This window comes from Rhynchophorus ferrugineus, unplaced genomic scaffold (assembly GCF_030347505.1).
Source record: "Rhynchophorus ferrugineus isolate W39M unplaced genomic scaffold, kcgeb_rfMv2 rfM2, whole genome shotgun sequence".
Taxonomy (NCBI): Eukaryota; Metazoa; Arthropoda; class Insecta; order Coleoptera; family Curculionidae; genus Rhynchophorus; species Rhynchophorus ferrugineus.
This window is the reverse complement of record NW_027472581.1, coordinates 18,014,145-18,039,194: the sequence shown is the minus strand read 5'-3', so window position 1 is coordinate 18,039,194 and position 25,050 is coordinate 18,014,145. Positions and strand designations below refer to the sequence as shown.

At 31.2% G+C, this 25,050-nt stretch overlaps 1 protein-coding gene across 1 annotated transcript; it reads left to right on the top strand.

Annotated features, from left to right (window-relative positions):
• The first annotated feature begins 229 nt into the window (after window positions 1-229).
• Window positions 230-25,050, top strand: LOC143190022 (chymotrypsinogen A). Its single transcript, XM_076394073.1, has 6 exons — window positions 230-362; window positions 1,415-1,623; window positions 3,545-3,789; window positions 23,144-23,362; window positions 23,440-23,653; window positions 24,776-25,050. Exons 1-6 carry the CDS (start codon window positions 302-304, stop codon window positions 24,983-24,985), a joined length of 1,158 nt encoding a protein of 385 aa, XP_076250188.1. The 5' UTR covers window positions 230-301; the 3' UTR covers window positions 24,986-25,050.

The following is a 25,050-nucleotide window of genomic DNA, read 5'->3' as shown; positions in this document are numbered from 1 at the left end:
TATATATATGTATGTATATATATATATATATATATATATATATGTATGTATATATATATATATATATATATATATATATATATATCTGCATATATATATATATGTATGTATAAATGCTGATTCATAGTGTAACGTGCGTCATGTAATTTTAAAATAAATTGTATGAGAATAATAACAACAATTTGTGGGGATTTCTATTAAGCGAGTGTAAAGCAAAACGTAAATTGACCGTATCGAGCCAACTAAATTATAAATATTTCGCTCCTCTAACTCCATTTGACATTTGTTATCTGAACGATTGATGCTATCTGATTGCGCCATGTGCTTTAACGTGCTCGTCGTTGTTTTCATGTTCCTTCTGGGTAAGTTTCGCCGTGATAACGTTAGCTTTCCGTTGTATTTCGAGATAAAACCGAAAATAACATCTGAAAGACGAAGTACTAATAACGGCCTTTCATGTACTCCGTTTTTGTTATTGGATATCAGATAAACTTTTGATGGTTTTTCATTTCTGTAGCGGATAGATTTTCTTCTCAGTTTCAAATGTGATTAATTTTCCAAGTTTTAGGTTCCAGTTTTGTTAGGTGCGATGGAATATGTATTCTAAAATTCCTTAATATTGTGTATATGAATATCTTAATAGATATCGTTAAAAATGATAGCATGATTTTTGTAGTTGGAAATAACTTAATTTGAAAGAAAATCGAGGGACATAACACTATAAATTTTAATACATTTCATTTCATAACATATCATTATTGGCAAAAACTGATAAATGAACCCAATAATTTCAACGATAAAAAATGTTATATTTTACAAACTAGAATGATCTGTTAGTTTGCGTCTTCGTTTATTATATTGTATTGTTTATAATTTATTTCGTTTATTATATAGTAATTGTAGTCAAAATATTGCTGTTTTTTTTTTACTTGCGAAAGGTCTGTTGGATGTATAATATGTTAACATACTGCTTTTTCTTTTATAAAGTTTTTATGTCAAACTTTGTCAAAATCTATATTGATATTCGGAGATAAGGTTAAGTTTTATTGTTGGATTTCTTCATTATAGGAGAAATAACAAGTCCGCTTTTAAGAAGAAAAGCTTTTACATTTATTATATAATTTTTTGAGTTATTCTTAAATATGATGTTGTTTGTACGGAAGTTGCTGCCTTATTCTGTCTATTTATTTCTCTTTAACTACTGGCTAAAGGTCTCGAACAGTTAGGAATGTTTACCAATTATTTGACATTGACGAAATAATGTTTTAGTTTTTAATTTTCCTAGAGTTAATAGTCTTAAATTAATAATTAATCCATTTTCGATTCAATTACTTATAAAATACTTAATAAATATATTGACGTATATTTATATACTTGGCATGTATATCTTGGTTTATGATACCAATATTTTTAGATGTGAGTTTTGGACAAGTGCAGACAAGATCTTATAGCTGTGTACTACCATCTTTGTGTCGAGACAACATCAACATTATCGATCCCAGAATTTTGGTACCAGGTACTAGCAGCAATAGTGGCTCGCCAACTGGAACGATACCTTCAGGCGCTACAGCACCAGGCAATACTGCCATTTTTCCTTCGACAGGAAATATCGGCAGTCCAACCGTAAGCAATTTAAATCGATTTTGTTAATCTTAGAACTCTGAAGAAGATAGCGATCTCTTGTGATTGTTTCGTTAGTTTGGAATAGTCCATAACGCATTAAGTAATAAGATCCGGGTTAGCTAATAAAAACATCCCCAATATCTTAAATAAGGTCCCTAAATGATTTTATTTTGAGATCTGTACATAGTGGGGATCAGAATTTAAAATTTTTTAAAAATTTTGTCAAATCAAAGTCAAATCCTGTATTATAATATTTAGACTTGTCTTCAAACGCATTAATGTTTAAACCAGCCATGTTACAAGCCGAGATATAATAGATTATATGCACTGTTTTTGGTGACTATATTATCACTTATTGGGGTCTCATCAGTCAGTGCATAGCTGCTATTTTTGCGGAGTTATGTTAAGGATCGGCGTAATTCATATTATTTACAGAACACTTGATGTGCTAAAGCATAATAATAACTGCTAATCTGCTAAAATCGTCTTGAACAAGGCAATAATAGTTTATACCTATTTAAAGGAATATATTTATTGGTAATAATTTAAATATAGTTATGAAAATCGATAGTTTTGGGTTGAGAAAAACGAGTATGACGCAAGCATTATTAGCTTAAGTTTACATTCTTAACCAGAGGTTGATCTTTTTTAAACTTGGAGATACTGATATCATTCTGTAGAAAATTTAATTTCTATAACCTTGGCAGTTGAATTTCCATAATTTCTCTGACCAACCCACATCTAGAATTAGATTACTTAATTCTGATTGGATCGACTGTGCGGTTGATCAACTTTTTCCTTAAAATCAAGAGCATGGGATGTTGATGACTTGTTGAGATCACGTTGAGACACTGATTCATCACTATAATATGACTGGGGCCCATGAATTGTCCTATTATTTAAATTTTAACCAAAATAATATTAGTACTCTGTCTTTACAAGGATAATTAAATTGTATTTTTGCAAGGAATTCGTTATTGTACCAGAAATGTAACAAAAATTATTGATTGATTTTACAAATATTTAATAGCACTCAAAATGCTCCAAAGCAGGATAGTTTACATCGTTTTCAATAAAAATACAATCAAATTCACCGTAACAACAATAGTATAAGCATTTATAGCCTACAAGAGACTAGATTATCTACATTTTGACAAACGAACTAATATCGAAAAACGAATTTCCCCATTGTCAAAGAAAAACAATAGTATAGAAAATTTAGATATATCGCTTGATTCTCTTTTTTTCGTATATCCAGTTTACAATATCTATATACTGAACTGATGAAAATATAAGAGAATAGTATATTTTTGAGCCCCAAATTTTGTAGTAGCTGGGCAATGCAATTATTAAATATATATACATACTAGCTGATCCGGCAAACGTTTTGCCATGTAAATAATTTCTAGGGAATTTCTAGTATAGAAAAAATAACTAACTTATTGGAAGTGTGTAAGGATGTGGTATATGAATGAAAAAGGCAGGGAGAGTTGTGAACGATTAGGGAGTATAAAAATTACCAAACAACAATTATATATTATAATTTATTTTAAGTAATAATTATTTGTATCATTAATTCATTACATAATATTAATCTCTTAATGCTACAACGTGAACAATATTTATTGTTAGCCTGTCTTTGTTTTGTTCTTGACGCGATTGCGCCATTCTCAAACGCGCTCTAATATTTTCTTTCTGTACTTGTTCTTCGGGTACAATACAAAACACATAAATTGAACTGATTGAATTATATAATGATGAAAATTATAATATTAATAATTTATATTATATTTGATTACATTAAATATACATATAAATATTAGATAGTTTCACGAAAGTGAAAAATTTTATATTTTTTTTAGTTATATCGAAAATACATATTTTCTATGGTTGTTATTATAATAGTTATATTCGTATTTAGATAAATATAATAACACCACCAGCTCTTACCGATTGTCCCTCTGGCTATGTCAGATGTACCAACGTTATTTGTGGAACGCCTGCTGTTCAGCCCAGTCAGAATGATGGTTTTGCCACCCCTGGCGCATTTCCCTGGCAAGCGTTCATTCGAAACGCTAACTCGAATGTGAAGAATGGGTACGCCGGAGGTGGAGTTCTCATCGATCAGTACCATGTGTTAACAGCAGCCCATAAAATTGCTAATTTGTAAGTACTCGTTACATTAAAATACATAAAATGTTATTAATTTAGTCTCTACATAAAACCAGTTTTTTCACGTGGTAAGCAAAGAAACATCGCCTGACAGTTTGAAATACCATTTTCAGAAAATTCGTATGGTAATCATTTATCATCCGTTAGAAATTTTCCTACCGTATGTAAACATCTCGAAACAGTAGATTCATTAACAGTCTAAATGTTTGAAAGTTATTTGGTCATTTGTGCTTGATGCCGAAATTCTTATATATATGGAATGGGTGCAACCGATGACAGCGTCTTGGAGTATGGTGTAGTAGCATCACTATAGGCGTTTAATGGGCGTCGACAGCAAATACCTTCAAATTAAACAACAAAAGTAATGAATATTAAAAATTAAATATTGAGGATTGCATGATTAGCCCTTAGTACCCTGAATAAATCAATAATACTAAATGGAAAATTGTTTTATGAAGAATATTTTCAAAACCATCGAATTTAAAAGTTTACTATATTTATATCTATCTATCTATCTATCTATCTATATATATATATATATATATATATATATATATATATATATATATATATACTAGCTGACCCGACAGACTTCGTCCTGTCAAAAAGATTTGTAATGTGGCAGTTTTTGTGCCTACGTATTTTAAAAAATTCTCCTGAACAGAACCATCACCCTGGTGATAGGGCGTTGTGAATAAAAAATAATTAAATAAAACATATATAAGGATTTAAAAGTAAGTAATCGCTTTATTGTTAATCATGTGAATCATAATTATTATTATTATTATCATTGTAGTGCTTTGTGGTATACGATGTTTTTTGTTTGATTACCTGGCGCATAGATAAACAAATCTGATGGTTTTCCAACACGGGAACAGGCAACATACAATTGACCATGTGAGAAACATGGGTTTTCTAGATTAATACCACAAACACTTAATGATTGCCCCTGGGACTTGTTTATAGTCATAGCAAAAGCAAGCCGCACTGGAAACTGTAGTCGTTTAAACTCAAATGGCACATCAGTCGGAATCATTGGGATGCGCGGTATGAGAACATCTTCTCCTTTATACTTTCCTTTGAGTATAGTTGCTTCTATCACATTGTTTAGTAATTTTTTTATCGCTAACCGTGTACCGTTGCAAAGACGCGGTTGGTTGATATTTCGCAACATTATAACCACCGATCCAACCTTTAATTGAAGATTGTGAGGTGGCAATCCTGGCAAATCCAGCGAGTTTAAAAATTCCGGTGGATAGTTGACTACATCATCTTGATTAGTAGCCGAATCAACTGATTTATATATCCTCAATTCGCCTGTAATTTGTTCTTGAATTTTGAAATTTAATTCATTTACATCTATGTTTTTTGCAGCCAGTATAGCTCGTTCGCTCAACCAATCATGGTTTCTGTAATTTTGAGAAACATCTGGAAACACCTTCTAAATAAGTTCATCTTTTTTATCATTTTTATTGAGAAATCGTAGCCATCTTCACCTTGCCAAAATATAATGGGATATTGCAGTGCATCATATGAGCGGTGTGTTTCCTTTATACTTTGTAATTGATCATTCCGACGATGTAAAACAATATCACGGGATTCCAAGTTTTCTCCAACTACAACGATAGCAATTTCATCAATAGTTGGTGCATTAAAACGTCTTGTATGTTGACCTGCAGGTATTTTATCAGCTCTGATTACAATTTTGTGATTATTGGATGGCATCAGATCCAGGGCAGTTTTAAACAATATAATCAATTGATTGTGTTGATGAAATAAAGTTTGTAATTGTTCTACAATAGACCTCTTTACTAAATTGTTATGTGCACAACGCAGATCAATTTCTTGTGGTGAATTGCCCATAAAATAAATTTGCAGGAATTTGTTGTCGCTATCTGACACTGGTAACAGTGAACCTGCTCTGTGATATATTTGCCCTTGTATCTGTAAAGAAAAAGAATATTATGGTGTGGTATAAATTAATGGATTGTCAGTGATCAAACTTAAATAATATTTGATCTTAAAAAGTATATATTTAGTTTTAACTAATATCTATCAAATATAAAATATAATAAAAGTGTCACTGAAACTGAATCACCATATAATATGATGACTAAGTGATATATTTCGTAATGATTAAGAAATTGAAGATTGGTAACACATCTTAACTTTGGTGACAGAAAATTTTGTTCGCTAAAATAATTATGAGTAACTGCTATAATACATACCTTGAAAGTTGGCATAAAATTTTCCCGAACTACATTTGTTGCCCCAAATGAAGTCATTTGAAAGCAATTGTTATATTGTTGGATATGTGTCAAAAAGTGTATAGAATCTGTTCCTATTCTTGAAACCAATGAGTACAATGGTTCTGGTGGTGGATCCAATGGTATCAATTTCACTTTACCATTTGCGCAACACAATCCATTGGCTTCGTTTTTGTATTTTAATGCCTTACAGTGTGAGCAAACCAAGTTCATAGAACCAATAACAACACATTGGTAGTTACTGTAGTCAATTGACACATCGTAACTGAAAGCAGCTCGATTCAAACTTGCGCGATTATTAGTTGAATGTCGCGCTCGCGCTTCACGCGTTTGTGATATCCGAATTCTTTCAGGTTCATTTCCGTCGTCACGTTCTTGTGCAGTACGATTAGATCGGTAATTAGCTTGGTTTATAGCATTTCTGGTTCTTCTACCTAAATTGCTTCGTCTTATAGGAGGCATATCAAATATAAATTATTTTTTCACTAATCACGAACTAAACAAACACTAACTGACTAAACACTCTGCACAAAACACGATATACGAATTTGTTTCGTGTATCAGTTGATAAAAGCAAACTCAGTAGATTAGGTAACAGACAACTTTTTTTTTTTAAATTTGATATGACTTGAAGTCAAATCCTTTTAAGCCGTACGAATTGTTTTATTTATTTAAAATTTGGATATTAAAAATAATAAAACACTGTTGGTAACGCGATTTTTGTTTGACTGATGTAATGACGTGGAAACTGATGCATTTTATCTCGTGTGCCGAAACTAATACAAAATAAACGCGAGTTTCGGAACGCGACATTAAACTCCTCCAACTATGTATTCTGTGCTCCAACGCACACACGCACATTGTTTTGATAGATATGATCTTTGACGTTAGGAACACACCTACATTGCTTAGACAACAGTGAGTGCTTGTAATTTAATATGAACTTTATTCCATAGCAATAAAGCTCAAATTGACTACGTTTTAGTTACAAATCATTTGTATGGGAAAAAGAAAAGGGCTATTTTTAGGATTTTTCCAGCAATAATTCTAATTTTTCTCGCCGTAAAAACCATCCTTGAACTTCAGCGAACATTTTAAAAAAAGATTTGGCCAAATTGGTCCAGGCGTTGTTGAGTTATGCGCTTACCAACACATTTTGCGATTCATTTTTATATTATAGATATATATATATATATATATATATATATATATATATATATATATATATATATATATTATAATAACCATATATTGACCACTATAATTTGACCACTTATTTATATTGTTACTTGCCTGTTGTAATTTTTGTGTGGCTTCTTCACTATTGTTTCCGACAGGTATAATCGCAGTATTAACAGTAAAAGTAGCCATTGTAATATTCTCCATTTGTGGTATATCACAAGTATATACTTCCTTGTGGTACACCTGCTTTAGCTTCTTTTATTGTAGAGTAAGCTTCTTCTTGTTTAACTCTAAACATTCTGGCTGTAACGTACGATTTTATTAGTTCGGTGTGTTGTTCTGATAACATTTTCTGACATAACACACACACACACACACACACACACATATATATATATATATATATATATATATATATATATATATATATATATTTATATGAATTGAATTTATGTTAATTTTAAAAGGGTAGAATGATAAGAATGTAGAGTTCGGTAGGAAGCGGAAGTGCACTTCTAACAATGAGCTGATATAAGATAGAATCTGAGCTGGTATTAAATTGCATAAACGTGCTCGAGATTTTGGCACCGCAGAATAAAATAAGGTCCCTCCGGACGCCAAGAGCCAACTTATAAAATACCCGAATGGGTCGCGATAAAAACCACAACTTAAAACTGCTAAGGAAGTCTAGACATCGGACAAATATTTAAGGGGACATTCGAGAGAATTAAGCAAATAAAAAGAACGGTGCAGTCTGTACTTACTTAGGTGAAAACTTTCGGGTATCCGAAATGAGTTGGAGAGGTATTTAATTTTGAAACTAAAATATTCAACCAGTGTTAATCAATTTAGTTTAAATAAGGACATTTTATGGAATAGTATAAGATTTATCCAAAAATTAATCGTTCTCCTCAGGGTGTGCCGGCATTTTATCGTTTGGGATGTCTACTAGAAGGCATTTTTAACATCACTTTTGTCATATTTTGAATTTGCATAATGATGCGAATGAGTACCATTTTTGATTATGATGATTTTAATTGAAAATCAGTTCTAAATGGAAATACATTATTGCTGAGTGACAATTTTGTCAATAAACTATATGTTTTTAGGTTAGAGTTGTTTTACTACATTGTGATGTATAGTTCAAGTATGTATATTTAGTTAACTGTATCTGCTGGAGGCTTTATCTACCTAATTAAGAGTTGTATATCCAGCAGAATTTTATTTTCATTATAGAGCATATTTACATTTTTATGTTTAGTTTCTGTTTCTAACCTTCTTTTGTTCTATGGATTTCTCCTGAGTTTCTTCTGTTATTGCCTCTGTACATTTTCCTTTATACAGTTATATTTAAATATTATATTATTCCTAATATATTCACATTTACACACATTTCACACTTTATAATATAATTTATATAATTTTCCTGTATTAATTATATTGTTATCTTTAGTTGTTTATGTTTTTACCTGTGTTGATAATTATCAGCATTCGGCCATAAGCACATAACAAAAAGTTTCATTCAGTATCTTTCACTGATAGAATCACTGTTTAAGTCAATTAACAAATTCTTAATTTCTAATATATCAAATACTTGTTAACGGTTCCACCATCTCTCAATTTCTTTTTCTGTCCGATGTAGTTAATCCAAAGCGAAGGTGTTGAAGGTAAGTTACACAACGCTTCTTTTTACAATGGATTTATTTCCTAGCTCGATTCCAAAAAAAAAAAGAAAATTACGTAAATTCAAACATTTACTTTATATTGCTAATCGAAAATCGAAAATCGGATATGATTATTTATTAAATACCCACAGATATAATTTATACTGTCAGCAATTTCTCAAGCAATAATCTTTTTTTAAGTGACTTGGTTTCTTAGATAATATCTGGTTAGAAAATAATTCATCAATTCGGCTATTGGAGATAGTTTGCGTATTTGAATGGTAAAGTAAATTAAAGCCATATAATTTAGTAATAAAATTATTGCAAATATGTTATTAAATAATAAAAATTTACGGAAATTTTTTGAAAAAAACTAACAAAGTCTACATAGAACATTGCAGGTATAAAGTTAGCGCTGGTCGTTCACTGAATGAAAAATTATAACATTTTGAAACTGGAGGTTCTAGAATGTCATTTTTGTCATATTTTGCTTTTTACGTACGAGTGCTTGAGAAAACTCCATTCTCAGAATTGGTTTGTTCATTTTTAACATAGAAATTTTAATGACGCATCTTATGACATCGCTATAGAACATTATATCGATCTTAAAATAATTTTGAACCATTTACATAAGGTTGGATACCAAAAGAAGTAAGCCTCTGTCATTTGTCAATTGCTGCTGAAGGGATGAAAAGTGGGTTACGTGCGATAATAATATGCTGGTCAAACCAAGTCAAGCAATATTCGTTAGTTCCGGGACAATATCTTTTTAAGAGTGTAAAATAAATTTCAAAAGGGGCTTACAACAATTAACTAATTCAATTTCTCAACTAGATATCAGAAGTTCTACGGTGACGGAATTATTATTTTACCAAAAGGGTGACAAGAGGTAATCAATCAAAAGAATATTATTATAAAATTGAATTGAATAAGGGGACAAAAAAAATTATTTTTCCCAAATATATTACATGAGAATATTATAATAAAATAAACTAAAGCAGGTGTACTGCAAGGAAGTGTACTGGTGTCAATGTTTGAACTACTCTACTCTTCTGATATACCACAAATGAAGAATATTAAGATGGCTTCCTTTGCTGATGACACTGAGATTATAGCTGTCGGAGAGGATAGTGAAGAAGCCACACGAAAATTACAACAGGCAAGTGACAATATAAATAACTGGACACAAGCTTGGAAAATAAAAATTAATGAAAGTAAATTTGTACATGTACAGTTCACCTAAAATCCGACCATATAAGCACCAATAACATTAAATAATACTATCATTCCATATAGCAACAATGCTAAATATCTCGGAATGAATTTCGATGCAAAATTTCGCTGTAATATAGGAAAGTGTATTGGTTAATTGGAAGAAAATCACAATTATCGATACATAATAAATTGCTATTATATAAGCAAATACTGAGACCTATGTGGGCATACGTAGTTCAATTATGGGGATGTTCTGCAAAGAGTAACATAAACAAAATACAAATTTTCGAACAAAGTTCTGAGATGTGGGTGCCCCCAAATACTACAGGTCTGACTACCTACATCGAGACCTTCAGATACCCACAGTCAGTCAAGAAATCAAGAGAATTGTCAGGGGGCATGACGAAAAACTCCATTCTTATGGTAATATTGAGGTATTGCAACTTTTGAATACCACCAGGGCAGGACATAGACTTAAAAGAATCAAACCATCGGATCTTGTGTAGTGTTGTTTAGTGAGGTGCATATGATAAAAAATACATCAGTGACATGTATAAATATTATTTCTCCAGAGACTGAGATAGGGCCGATGGGTACTCCTAGTTATATACCTAGATTTAAGTTATCATAAAGACAAATTGTAGTTTAGTCTGAAACGACTAGTCACAATGTAATAATTAAATAATGAAAAAATATTAATTTATATTTGTTTTTAGGTAAATTAATTTTGTGTGTATGTCACAAAATTTTATTATTATTTTTATATGTCACCGACGTCAAACCGACGAACATACATTAAAAATATATTTACAGTCGAACATAGAACCTCCTCGTTTTTTGAAGTCCGTTAATAAAAAATTCGCTGCGGCTTGTTTAACTTGTGTGTATAGTATATAAATTGAACAAATTCAAAACTATAGTTAATGTTTAATTCTGATGTCAGAATTAATGAATTTATTGTTCTGTATGCAGTTCTGTAAACTACGTGTTGTACCTGGTTCTGATTAGTAAAACAATAGTTTCGTTTTATCTAATTAATAGCCAATATAAATTCCCACAAATTGAATTGAATGAAATAGGAGGCAGATATTCGAATGTGTATAAAAATGTATGGGAATATAAACAAGCCACCAACTTCAATAACAATAACTTTTGAAATGCATTCACTTGAATGACGAAAAGCACATTAAAACTTCAACTCGGGCACGTTGTTTGAAACAATATACCCAGCGCTAGCAATTTAAAAATTCATCAGCGATACACGTTGAAAATTCTCGAACGAGAACCACTCTGGTAACCTACAAAATGCACTCGTATTTTTCCCAAAAGCGTTTCCCGGAAATGTTACAAATCAAATATTGCCACTTCGTTTGTTACATATTTATTGTTAAAATATATTTTGAAATAACAAGTTCTGGTTGTTTTCCTGTGTGGTATGTTGATTCGTTGGTCGCAATAAAATACTTGTTTTTACCATAAAATAATTTATATATTGATATTTTCAATTCCGTCGCTTACATAGCAAGTTATGTGGGTTTGATTACTTATTTTTGCATTTTTGAAATGTGCCTGGTTCAAAACTGACCGCGTTTGATTTTAACATGTTAACGTAATGTTAAACCTCTTCTATGCTCAAACCCATATTTTTGCTGGACGCTTATTTCAATGCCAATGTTACGTAAAACGTAGAACTGTTTTCTTGTAAACCCATATAATAAGAGAAGAAGAAAATAACGAAAGATATCATTCATTGCATATTGAAAGATTGATACATTGATATGAGTTTTGGAAAGTCGGTATTATTCAACATAAAAATATTACAATTAACAAGGACAGCTAAAACATGTTAAAATATATAATTACTTTGTAGTCGTTTTTTAATTACAACTCTTACATGTTTGGCACTATAATCATCCTTTCTGAAATGTAAGTAATAAATCCTTCTGTATGTATGTAGGAGCTCATAAAAGATTCACTAAAATTGACCATTATTTATTTTTAAGAAGTATTTTTGAGCTAAAGCAGGATATTTTCGAAAACAATGCGAATAAATGAAATGAGAAAATTTTTTGCTTAATTTTTATATATATTTTTTTTATATAACATCTTTATTAGATACGCTTAGTACAATCTTAATTATTATTATTATTACAATTAATTTATTACTACTTTTCCTATGTGCTTGGATTAATTAGCAAGCAAGACGAGTACGAGAAAATACATCAGTATGTATTCCTCAATTATAAAATTATAATTATTTATTAATTATTAACTTATAGCTATAGTTTACACTAATAATACACACTAAATGTTCACACAAGTTCGTATGGTTTTGTTCGTTTCAGTCTCCTGACATCCTGTGCGCTGTCCAGCAGTTGTATTGCTTCCACGTTAGAATGATTTAGTAATCTTCTTTCGTGTTTCAAGGCGAAATCCTGCACAACTTCGCAAATCCATTTGATTTCCAGGTCATCGTGCAGTTCTTCATTGGTTACATAGCGATAGGCATTGGTAATCAATCGAAGAATCTTGTTTTGACAGCGCTGTATGACTAACTGATTTGAATATTTAGTGCAACCCCATATTTGCACCCCATAGGTCCAAATTGGCTTTATAATTGTATTATAGATCAACCTCTTTGATTTTAGATCAAGTTGGGAGTATCTTCCGACTAACCAGTATAGTTGTTTTATTTTGGTTCTAATGTGTTTTGCTTTTTGTCTAACGTGATGCTTCCAATTTAATCTACCGTCAAGATGGATTCCAAGGTATTTTGCTGATTCTGCTTGAGGAATCGGGCATCCATTAAGTGATATAATTAAGTTTTTATTATTTCGCCTTAATGCAAAATTAACGTGGACAGATTTGGAGCTATTAAGTTGAATTTTCCAATCTTTTGTCCATTTGTCGATTTTGTTGACTGCCACTTGCACTTTTTCTATTGCCCTAGGCAGAGATATATCTTTTGCCATAATAACTGTGTCATCAGCAAAGGTTCCAAGAAGTGTTTCTTTTGTTGTTGGAATGTCAGCAGTGTAGAGCAGATACAGGAGAGGTCCTAAGACGCTACCTTGTGGAACTCCAGCCGAGATATTTTTAAATGTCCAGAACGCCTTTTCGTGCGATACTCTAAATTTTCTTCCGAATAAATATGACTCCAGCAATTGACAATAGTTACGCGGTAACAATTTGCTCATCTTACAGATTAATCCCAAATGCCAAACCCGATCAAAAGCTTGTGAGACATCCAGGAATATTGCAGGGCAGTATTTCTTTTCTTCAAACGCTCTTTCAATAGCCGCAGTTACTCTGTGCACTTGATCGATAGTTGAATGGTGATTTCGAAAACCAAACTGGAAATCTGGTATTGTTACCAAATGTTTAACACGTTTATATATCAGCTTCTCAAATAGCTTTGATATTGCAGGTAATTTTTATATTTATACAATTCATTTTTAATGATTTTGTGAATATAATTATGATTGCGCCTACTAATTCAGCATAAAGGTAGCAATAAAGTAAGTGGACTTTTCTCAAGCAATCTATTCTCGTACTCCTAGAATGTATATTATTTATATAGGGTGGCAATTTATAGTAATTTTTTGAAAAAAAAAATTGATCTCATAATAAAGTATAAAGAATAATTTGAAGATGATATATTACTAAACATTATTTTGACATTTTCAATAGATAAATATATTAAAATAACAAACAAAAAAAAATAGGTACATATTTCTTAAAGTTTTAGAAAATAAAAATGATACCAGAGAAAGTAAATTCATGACTGTCAAATAATCTATTAGCTTATTGATTGCTGAACAATTGATTAATTGTTAAAATAATAAGATGTCATATATTAAGCATATTTCAAGAACGAATTTACATATTTCATAATATAAATCATAGATAAGTATATGATTACTCTTAGTGGTGATATGAATGAAACTAGATTGAATTTATTTTTTCTAATTTTATATTAAGGAGAATTTAAGGAATGCATTTACAATAATTGAATGTTCTATTGACTTAGTCTATGAAGTAAATAATTAATATAATTGGTTAAAGGTTCAAAAATTAAAAGGTCAAATAGTTACAAACCTTAGAAATTATCAACCTTTTAAAATATTTACTATATTAATGTGAACGCAATTTCTTCTATGAGTCCTATCTGTACATCTATATTATCTAGCTAAATTATGTAGATATTTTAATTTTTTCTGCATACTTCATTCATGTATTCATATGAAATATAGCTTTAACTTTTAATCCATGTTTCTCACTTAAAACATACATTTAAAAACAAAATATACCAGGATTATTTGATAAAAAAATAATTTCTTATCTTTTTTATATATATTTCAATATGAAATTGCATTGTTTTTTACATATATTACTAATTATTTTATTTCATTTTATTATTATTCACTTATTATATTATGTAATATTCTGGAATCTTACATTTATCTTTCCCTCTCCTGTCTTTCACAGGTAGTTCATGTTGAATTTGTCGTATGCTGCGTACAGGCCTGGCCAAAGAAAGCCAACGAATGAGATTCGGTGTTGGATACCGAACCATTGGCCTTCAATGAAAGGTACATATTGCATTTATTATTATGGTGGGTACAGACCTGAGCATTCGGGGCGAATTTCGTGGGAAAATTGAGAACGCCCATGAGCAGAACTGAATTCGGCGTACATTCGTGACGAACAGGTTTCAAAATTGGTTCAAAGTCATAGTGCGCATGAACTTTGCTTATTTCCGCTGTTCGCCACATGACTTTTAGCGCTTGCGAACGAACAGAACGCAGTTCCAGGAGCCTCGGATCAGGCCAACAAATTTAAGCGAACGTGCGAAGAATTGGCGGGAATATGAATGACATATGTTTTGGTTTCGAAAAAATAACCCTGTTTTTCCTTGTAATTTTATTATTACTATAAAGATGTCTTTGAACGATAAATATGTCTTTTATATGTATTAATGATTAATAATAATACATATAATTACATAAAAACCTCATTAAAAACACAAGAAATTAAAATATTTATATTTTACTTGTGGAAATCTGAAATAACATTTAACTTTGATTTCTATTTTGTTAATTACAAAAAAAACGTGTCAAAATTATGAATTGTTTTTCTTATCTTTCATTAAAGGAAATTACATTTATTTATACTCTCCTTAGAACAAAATTTGTCGAATAATATGGAAAAAGTATTTCACAACTGTGAATGAAAAGATGTTTAATCAAAGTCCCATATAAAATAATTATTAACAACATGAAAGTATTAAGTTTGCCAACTAATTTTATTTAATTCATAGAATTACTAGAATTGACTAGAATTACTACTAATAGAACAGTGCAAACATTTTAAAATGTGACGAACATCTAAAAGTAGCCACCCATTAAATGCACTGTACTCAACAATCGCTTCTTAGCTTCTTTCTAAGAAAACTACCATATCTTCACCCTAAAATATAAAGCAAAACTCATTAAACGCAGTAGTTTTAGAGAAAAGAGTCACTTACCTATGTTATTCTTTACACAGCAGATGTATCACTAGTGTTACTCCTTCATTTTTTCCAAGATATGTCTCAAATATTATTGTTAGCAAGTTTATTTATTACTTTATCATTTGAAAAGATTCTATCATAATATACTCTTGGCACTTCCCTCCAAATCATCTTGCACTTGTCAACTTTTATTTTTTCATGCTTAGCCATTGTGTCTGAAATAATTTAAACCCAGTTAACAAATATTTCACCTTCAAAATAGTAATAAAATATATACAAAATATATCATGCATTAAACAGGTATGAATTTATTCATGTTTATATAATTTCTGACCTTATCATTGACGGATGAATTGACTGATGACTCCATTTATACATTTTGTGCGCCCAATTAAAGGTAATATTCTTAACTTAAGGTTTTATTATGTCTACCTCATAGTGAAATTTATACGTAAGTTACACAAAATTATACACTCTTTTCCCTTCGGACTGGATATATCTTCTGGTGATTTTGGATCATTTTGTAATCGTTACAGAATTCTAAATGTTTGAAATCTCTTCACGAGTCTATAAATAGAATACTAAAACCGTATAAACATAAGAGTTTTATGTTATATTCTTACCATAAACTTCAAATGAGTTGAATTTCAATATTAATCGTATTTTCTTTCCTATTATAACTTGGTTTATTATGTTACCGCCATACTTACAATAACTTGATACTCTAGAAAAATGATTAGACGGTGCACATTATTTTAGCAATAAACATTTCTTTTTAGGAAAGGAACACTACACGTACCGTCGAAAATTAATTCATAAGACATTTTATTTTGGCATGCCATTGTGAAAAGTATGGTTATAAATAAAAGAATACAGAATTCCGAACCAAACGACGATAACCGTCAAATAATTTTTGGAGACCGAAACGCCCTATGAATTGATTTAGATCACCGCGGACGGTTTCTATTTTTACGATATATTAGATATATTTTCACGGAATCTATGCCGAATTTTCGCGCAGGTGTTTGCGCAGACCGCGAATGTTCGCTTCGTTCAACTCATAGAGTAATAGAGATGCAACTCAATAGGGGACTCTGGCGCAAAGTTTTGTTTTGCGCCCAACATCCAGAGGGCGCCATAATAGGCCATTCAAATAATTTGATTGGTTAATTTAAATCTCCATTATAGGCACCTGTAAGAAAAATATTTTACTCTGAAGACATTTGATTGGCTCATTAGTAATGTTTGGCACGTGACAGCCTTGACGTCATATTTAATTGACCAATCAAATTTAAATAAAAAACAATATTTTTCTAAAAGATATTTATTAATTAAAATTCAATTCAAATATATCTATAAAATGTAAATATTATATATATATATATATATATATATATATATATATATATATATATAACCGTAAGCAAAAACTTTGGTGCATTGCAAAACAAAATTATCTCTTCCGTCTTTTTTCTTTTTCATATTTGTTTAGTGCCATCAATTTAATAGGATTTATCAGAGTTCTGTCTTTTTGTTTTCTTATACTGAAGGCAAACTTTGAGCCTTTCCCTCTTAATATTCTGTTCACCTGTTAAAAGTATATAGCACATCTTGCTAGTACTTTTAATATTTTATCCGAAAGATCATTATAGAACCTACAATTGAAGGGTTTTAAATTTACTTTTTTTTTAAACATTTGACAAAAATTTTGTTATATTATCGATGTGGCAAAATCGCTGAATAAAATAAGACATAGCTCAAAGACCTACTGACAGTATAATAAAACAATTTTCTTGGAGCTTGGGGCACGAGATATTGTCTTACCTCTACAGAAATAGTCTCAATTTGTGGGTCTACCGATTTATTCATAACTGTATATCACTTGATTTATTTTTTCAAACGTTTTACTAAATAACCTGAGAAGTACACTACGGTACAACGCAAAACTTTGTTTGCTCTTATCTGGACTAAAGTTATAGAGTCAAGTAATTAACGTAAGAATGAGTAGAAATAGGGATACTGGCTGAATGCATACAAACTTTACCATTACCTTCTGGGATTTGTTCAAATGTGGAAGATACTTGCTTCGAATGCCCTGGTTGTGGGCCTGGAACGTTGGAAAAAGGCACTACAAATATAATAAGACAGTTTAGAAATTAATGGTAACAATTATTAATAGAAATGTGACTGACTTCTTCAATTTACCTTCTATATCATTTTGATATTGATCCACTTCCATTTGTACATATTCCGGGCTCGTGGTATTATTTTGCCATCACGAAATTGTTCATAAGTACTTAAAGGAAAGTTTAAATGTATCATAAAAATGTCTGACATGGTAACCCAACCAAGCTTAGGATTTGTAATATTTTCTACTGATTTCTTAAAGATCGCCGGGTACTTTTTTAACGGAAAACGATGGTGAATTTCCTCACTATCTGTGACACTTCCTAGAACGAGAATGCATTTCAACTACCGACTTGTATATACTAATAAAATAAATTAATAATTATTTTATATGATTATTATTTAATAATATATACATTATAAAAACCTAACCACGCTGTTCTCTATATATAATCTATATAATCAGATCCCATCGTGGATCTTAGCATAGCGAATAAAACAAATAATATGTTAAAGATATCTATATGTTGGATGTCGCGAAATTTTTCACCAAAATTTCCTATGAAGTTAAATCTCTATTTCTTTATGATTCAACTCTGTACTCACTATTAGAAGCAAACGTTCGTTGGGCGTGAATCTGTATTTTCACGACTTTTTCAACGCCGGCGGCGATTATAGTGGATATACTCATCGCACCGTCGATTCCATTCATTTTTTTTTATGTTACCGACAGTATATGGATTGCAAGCGAATGTGTTCGCAAAAGCAAACCTTCGTTGACCGTCGTCAAACCGTCTAAACAGAACTAGAAATATCTCAACGAACCCATTCGTTGTCGTTTGTTGGCTCGGTGTGTACGCAGCATTACTCAAACATTTTATACCTATAAATTATTCCTCCACATAAGCTTTAAACGTGCCAAATATCACGGCTCCAAAGAAGGGAGGCCAAACTTTCGCTAAACCGATTAATATATAGAGATAAGTGTAATTAGAGTTGAATTTGATTTTGCAACGTAATATTACAAAATTCGGCGGAAACAATCAGCGTTAGGCATATATTTTTTGTCATAAAATGGCCGATTTAAATGTAAAGTTTGGCTATTCTTTTTTTGATTAAATGTTTATTTTTCAGCTGCGCTTTGATGTCTCGGCCATCGTATATTTTAATGTTTGTTCTTTTTTGTGTGCGTAAGCTCAAAGGGCTTATCATTTAAATTATTTTACCGCGCTTAAATGTTATTTGTTAGGTGCGGTCTACCAAAATGCGGACGGTATTAAAAAACAAACATTTTTTTGCGAACATGTAACGGCGTGTAGTAGCACGCGTGGAATTTTTATATAGTAGGCGAGACCTATAAAATTGGGTTTATATAAATCAAGCAGGTAAACATTTATTTTATCTTGTTTCATATAAATTTAACCATTGATCTTCTAACACAATTTAACTTGTTTTTTTTTGTATACACTTTTTATAAATTTTGTTTTGATATGACCAAATTATAGTTGTATAGCGTATATATTTCCAAAATATATGTATAATATTGGAAACAGCAATCCATATTCTATTCAAAACAGTAGTGAATTCACGTTATCTAAATTGATAACGTCAAAACGTGGCATTGTTGTCGCATCAACTCTGAGTTCATTTTGCCTTTGACATTCAACAAAATTTTAATCTAAATAAAATATAATAATAAAAATACTGTTATAAAAAAATTATATTATTTAATTAGAAACTATTGTTATAAAATAAAATTTATTATAACATTACAGTTCATCTAATGCATATATTATCAAAGGGCTTAAGGCAACAATTAATTATGCACTTATTATAGTTTGGTGGTTAGGGTTGTGTTTTATTATAATTACATTCTTTTTTTCCATAACACCTATGAGTTAAAGTTCCAGACCCGATTTTTTAAGTAGTGGTAGCACCTGTAGGCCTAATACGCCTAATTACTTTTATTAGTGAGTATATTTACCATTTACACTTACTTATTATTTTCAGGTACAGTGTTTTCTTGTAAAGTCATTTTGATATTACTGTGTTTCCATTAGTTTGTTATGTTACTACCCGTTTACATCTTTCTTGACAAAACTAGACTTTACCACTGCAGTCTTCCTATTGCAATTGCCATATCTACAAAACATTTAGTATTTTTTCTCTCATCACACTTTATAACCACATGCTCATCTATATTCTGAACAATTACGTATATTAATTATATCTCACCTTCAGTTGTTTCCACTCTCATCCTTCCTTGGAAATTTTCAGTATTGTATCTATATTTAGAATCACATATCACATATCACATATTTAGAAAATTTCATCAAAGTAAATAAATAAGCTCTTAATTTCCAATCATTCCAATCAATATTTGTTCACAATTCCATCATTTGTCAATTTCTTTTTCAATGTACCTGTTCGAGTTCATCCAAATCGAAGGGGTTATTATCATTTAAAAAATGTTAAGACTAATAAAACTTAATTAATTTTTATTCCAACTATAACTTTTTTCCATCAGCTTTTGTTACCTTAACACTATTTTTATTATCATTTTGCCATTAATAACCATTGGGTATATTGGTCCTCTTCTTCTGAAATGTTCATGTCTCCTCTAAATACACATATTGAAGTAATAAGTCTTCCTTGATTTTTTATATGCTTTTAAAAATTGTATACTTTTAAAAGCAATGTCTAGAACCAGCTCAGTTCAATATTTTTTTGTTGGGAGAGTCCCGTCACGGTGTCCGCACTAATATTCAGTGCAGCTGCAACACGCTAAAAATATTTTCAATCAAACCGCAGCAACTTTAATAGTGAAAGTGCTTACCTGTTTAAATAATTTTATTGGACATTTTTTACTCCATTATCTGGTTTCTGTTCGAAGTCACTGATTAGATATGCAATCTCTTATATATGGCTTCGGCATTTTGAATCTCAGGAATAATAAGCGACGATTTAAAATTTAACAAAATAAGCAAAGCGTTCAGATAACGTTTGCCGGTTTATAACCTCAGAATAACAAATACTGTTTTTGTAAGTTAAAATGGAAAATTTCTGTATATTGGGGTATATAACTTGTAGTTATTATAATTAATATTTTAAAGAATTTTGCTGATGTTTAACAACCGGACAATTTTGGCAGACTCATTCGGTTAGATTTTCGAACTTTTTCTCCAAGTCTGATTCTATGTTAAAACGAATATTGTTTCGGTTTTCTAAACTTTTACCCACTACAACAATGGCGACTTCGTCAATTGTTGGCACATTAAAAGTTCTTACATGTTGTCTTGAGCGATCTTGTATAATGCAACCGTTTTCTATCGCAACGTTTTGTCCTATTAAAAATACTCACATTTTCGGACTTAAGATATGACTGACAATTTTAATTAAATTAAGCTTTGGATATGTGGTTGGAATATACAGTGACAGCACTGACATTTATTCATCAAAAGATAAATAAATAAACACGCTCACTTCTGGTTCCTTCTGGCAATTCACAGCTATCAATGTATTTAACACCATGCCAATATAAACTCACTTAATTTCACTATGCCATTGTCGCAATACAGTTTGTGGACTTAATATTTAAGCTTAGGTGCCTTAGAGTAATGTAGTAATGTAGAGACCTAACGTTCACTTGTCCAATAGCAATGCTTTGCTGTGATCTGTAGTCGGTTGCTGTATTATAACTGAATGCAGCTTGGTGGACATTAATCGACATTGGACATTGGTGTATGTCGGACCACCGACATACACCTCCGAGGATAGATTGCCTCCATGGCGATTGTCACAGGTGACTGTTGATCTCTCCATGGGGAGTCTACCAAGGGATAGTTCGGATTCTGGCACTATCAGCACCCAATTCAAACAATATAAAACTTCCTGAGAAAGAGATAGAAAGAAATATCCTGAAAACCTTTTCATATTCTCGGGCGGTTCCAAGAGCGATGATTATGTGTGAGCAGAATTTACATTGGTGATGTCGGAAGGACACTTCAGAATCCCCGTTTTATCCAGTGTATTGACAGCTGAACTGTTTGCCATGTATAGGGCCCTGACCTCAGTACAAGTTGTACAAAATAAACGATTAAAGTACCTCCAACTATATCTACCTCTATACCCGCTAGGAGTGCTCATCCGTGGAAAAAAAAACACTGGAAAGGAGCGGCAATACTATCTCCTTTATGTGGCTCCATTCTCACTCGATGATCATTGAAAATGAAAGAGCGGATTACTTAGCCAAGAAGAGGTAGGGATCACTTGCTGAAAATTTCCTTCTTTGAACATTTAGACCAACTCAGATGGCATCTAACAGAAAACAACAAGCTTTGGTTGGTGAAAAAGGAGTATTATCAGGGCCTTAACACAACTAACATCAGCAGGCGCAACTTAAGCTTATTCTAGCGTCTCAGAATTGGTCACTGCAATCTGACCCATGAGTTTCTCATTAATGGAGGTAGTCCACCACTGTGCGTCGAATACGGTTCCTCATTGTCAACCAAACACATACTAATCGAATGCCGAAGATACAACTCGCAAAGATGGTTGGTCAACCTGGGAGCGACGATGGACCAGTGCCTTACGCTGGAGAACCTAGACAAACTGATTAATTTCTATCTAATAACAGGACTATTACTACAAATTTAATAGTGTGCATCTGTGTAATATCATGCATGTTAGTTTGAATTTTTTGTATCTTGTATCCTTATAACTGTCAAGGATTATGCGACCATTATACTGCAGCATTCATATATCTATGTATCTATACGTTTTTACATGTTTTGCTTGTCATTCTTGCAACATACATGTAATAAGATTGTATACTTTGACTAATACTGTAAATGTGTTGTATATTATATATATGCAGATAGACCCTAAATAGTCCCGGAGGCTGAAGGGTCTATAATATACAAATAAATAAATAAAGTTTTAGATTTTCCAACCTTCTGCGCAATTTTTCAATTTCCTTTCGTAGCAATCTTTTACAGTTGTAGAAAACTAAAAAAAAAAGATGAATTAAACCGGTTATGTCGTTCTCAATTTATGGCGTGACCAAGGGAAATAGATCATTTATAGACTCGGAAATTATTTGAGAGCCTACTATTCACTAAACATCAATAGTTGCACATTATCCTAGTTGTGATTTTTAAATAATCTTCTACGTTAGGTATGAATAATTAGTTTCAATTAGTTATCAACTTAGGATTTAATTAATATAACTTCCCTGTTTGCATCTAAAACTATTGTTTGTTCATTTAGAATTATACTAGCATTGTTATGTTTTAGTTAAACTAATTACGCTCGCTGTTATTAGGAATTAATTATTTGTTTATAAACTTTGTTAGCATGTTCGTTGAATTGTTTTATTTCAGATCAAGTGTAAGTGTAACGATGGGTCTATACAACACTTACAATTTTTCCAATACGCAAACATCGCAAGTTCAGCAAATTTGGATCCATAGTTTCTACAATCAGACGTACTTGAAGAACGATGTCGCATTATTAAGGCTTGCAACACCAATGAATTTAGGACTCAATGTAATGCCAATATGTTTATCTCAAGCAGGCAGAAGTTATATAGGATCGCCAAGGTATATACATATTTTCTTCTAATTTTGTGGGTGAAATTACAACGCAATAATTGTAATATTTTTGCTTGTTCGGTTAGTTCCGCATGTTTAGTCTCCGGATGGGGTCAAACCAATTTTGCTGTCGATGATGCGCCCACTCAAACTCTCAAACAAGTTCATGTTCCGATTGTTTCAAATCAACAGTGTATGACGTCATTCACTAGAGTACTGGGTGCGGCGTATGCTACGGCCTACTTGGATTTTCCAAATGAAATATGCGCAGGAGGCCAAGCTCAACAAGATGCATGCACGGTAAGTAACTCTAATCCATCTCCGCTGGTCTGTGTCCTTTCCGTTTATGCTTCTCAGGCACTCGTTATCTGTCTTGTTTCCTCTATATTTAGTAGTTTAAGTAAAAATTAAGTTGTCTCTTTTCTATATACTCTTCTACTGATTCATTGTTGAGTTATCTTCTTGTTTTTTACTTCTTATACTTTTCATATGTGGCCATTTAATTTCTACTACTTGTATCTTGCTTCTCTGTATTCTTAACCTACAGCGATCTACGTATGACTTCTATTTTGATCATCATTCTTTTTTTTTAATTTGCTACTTACAGAAAAGAAAAAGTTTATAGTTTATCTGACTTTGCGTTCATTACCTTTTGGCTTCCACTCCCTTCGGTTTCTAATCCCGATAGTTAAATGCATTTACCTAGTCTTTTTGGTTTAATTTGGATATTTATTTCTTCCCGAACTCTCATTACCATTATTTTCATTTTGATTTTATTCATTATCTTTTCTCATTATCTTAGTGTCATATTGTATCGTCTTATTCTATCAATTGTTATTAGTGCATCATCCGCAGAAGCTCCTAGCGTCATATCTACTTTTTATTTTTTCTATTTTGTTTATTGACATTTATGTTAGTGTAGGTTTATTGATATTGTGAAAGAATCGTCATAAAAGGTGATAAAATACAGAAAAATTGCTGGTCAACTTTTCAAAATGTAGAATTTCACTGCTAGAGTGGTACAAACTCAAGGATTTCAAAATATATATTTTAAACGATTATTACAGAGTTTATATAAATTACATTTAATATAATACAACAATTAATTAAATTTTAGATTGTTCCTCATTTCACTATATAATTGAAAATATGTCAAATATAAAACTGCCATCCTTACCACCAAACACTACATCAATGATTTATTTTATTAATTCACACTAATTACATTATTAACACTAAGCAGCTTTAAAAGATATTTTCTTATATATTACAAAATTTATTTTAAATTATGTACGTTTGCTACACTTATTCACGCCGCAATGACGTCTCGATTCAATAACCAAATTGTAGTGACCTCCTTGTTTTTGTTACCACCGAAATACACTCTAGAATAGGTACAAGTAACGTTATTTTATGTTACAGCAAGATGGCGGTTCTCCTTTAATATGTTCAGATACCTCGACGCAATTTAGTTTAGCCGGACTGGTGCTTTGGGGTAAAAATTGTGGACAGCCGGATGTTTATGGCGTTTATCTTAACGTACCTTCATACCTAAGTTGGATACAATGTACCATCCAATGTATTCAGAGTTTACAGAACTGTAACAGTTGTCCGGCAACAAGATTTTTATAATTTTAAAAATACTGTTTCTATGTAATTTATTATTTTTTATGTAGATTAATAAAATGTAATACAAA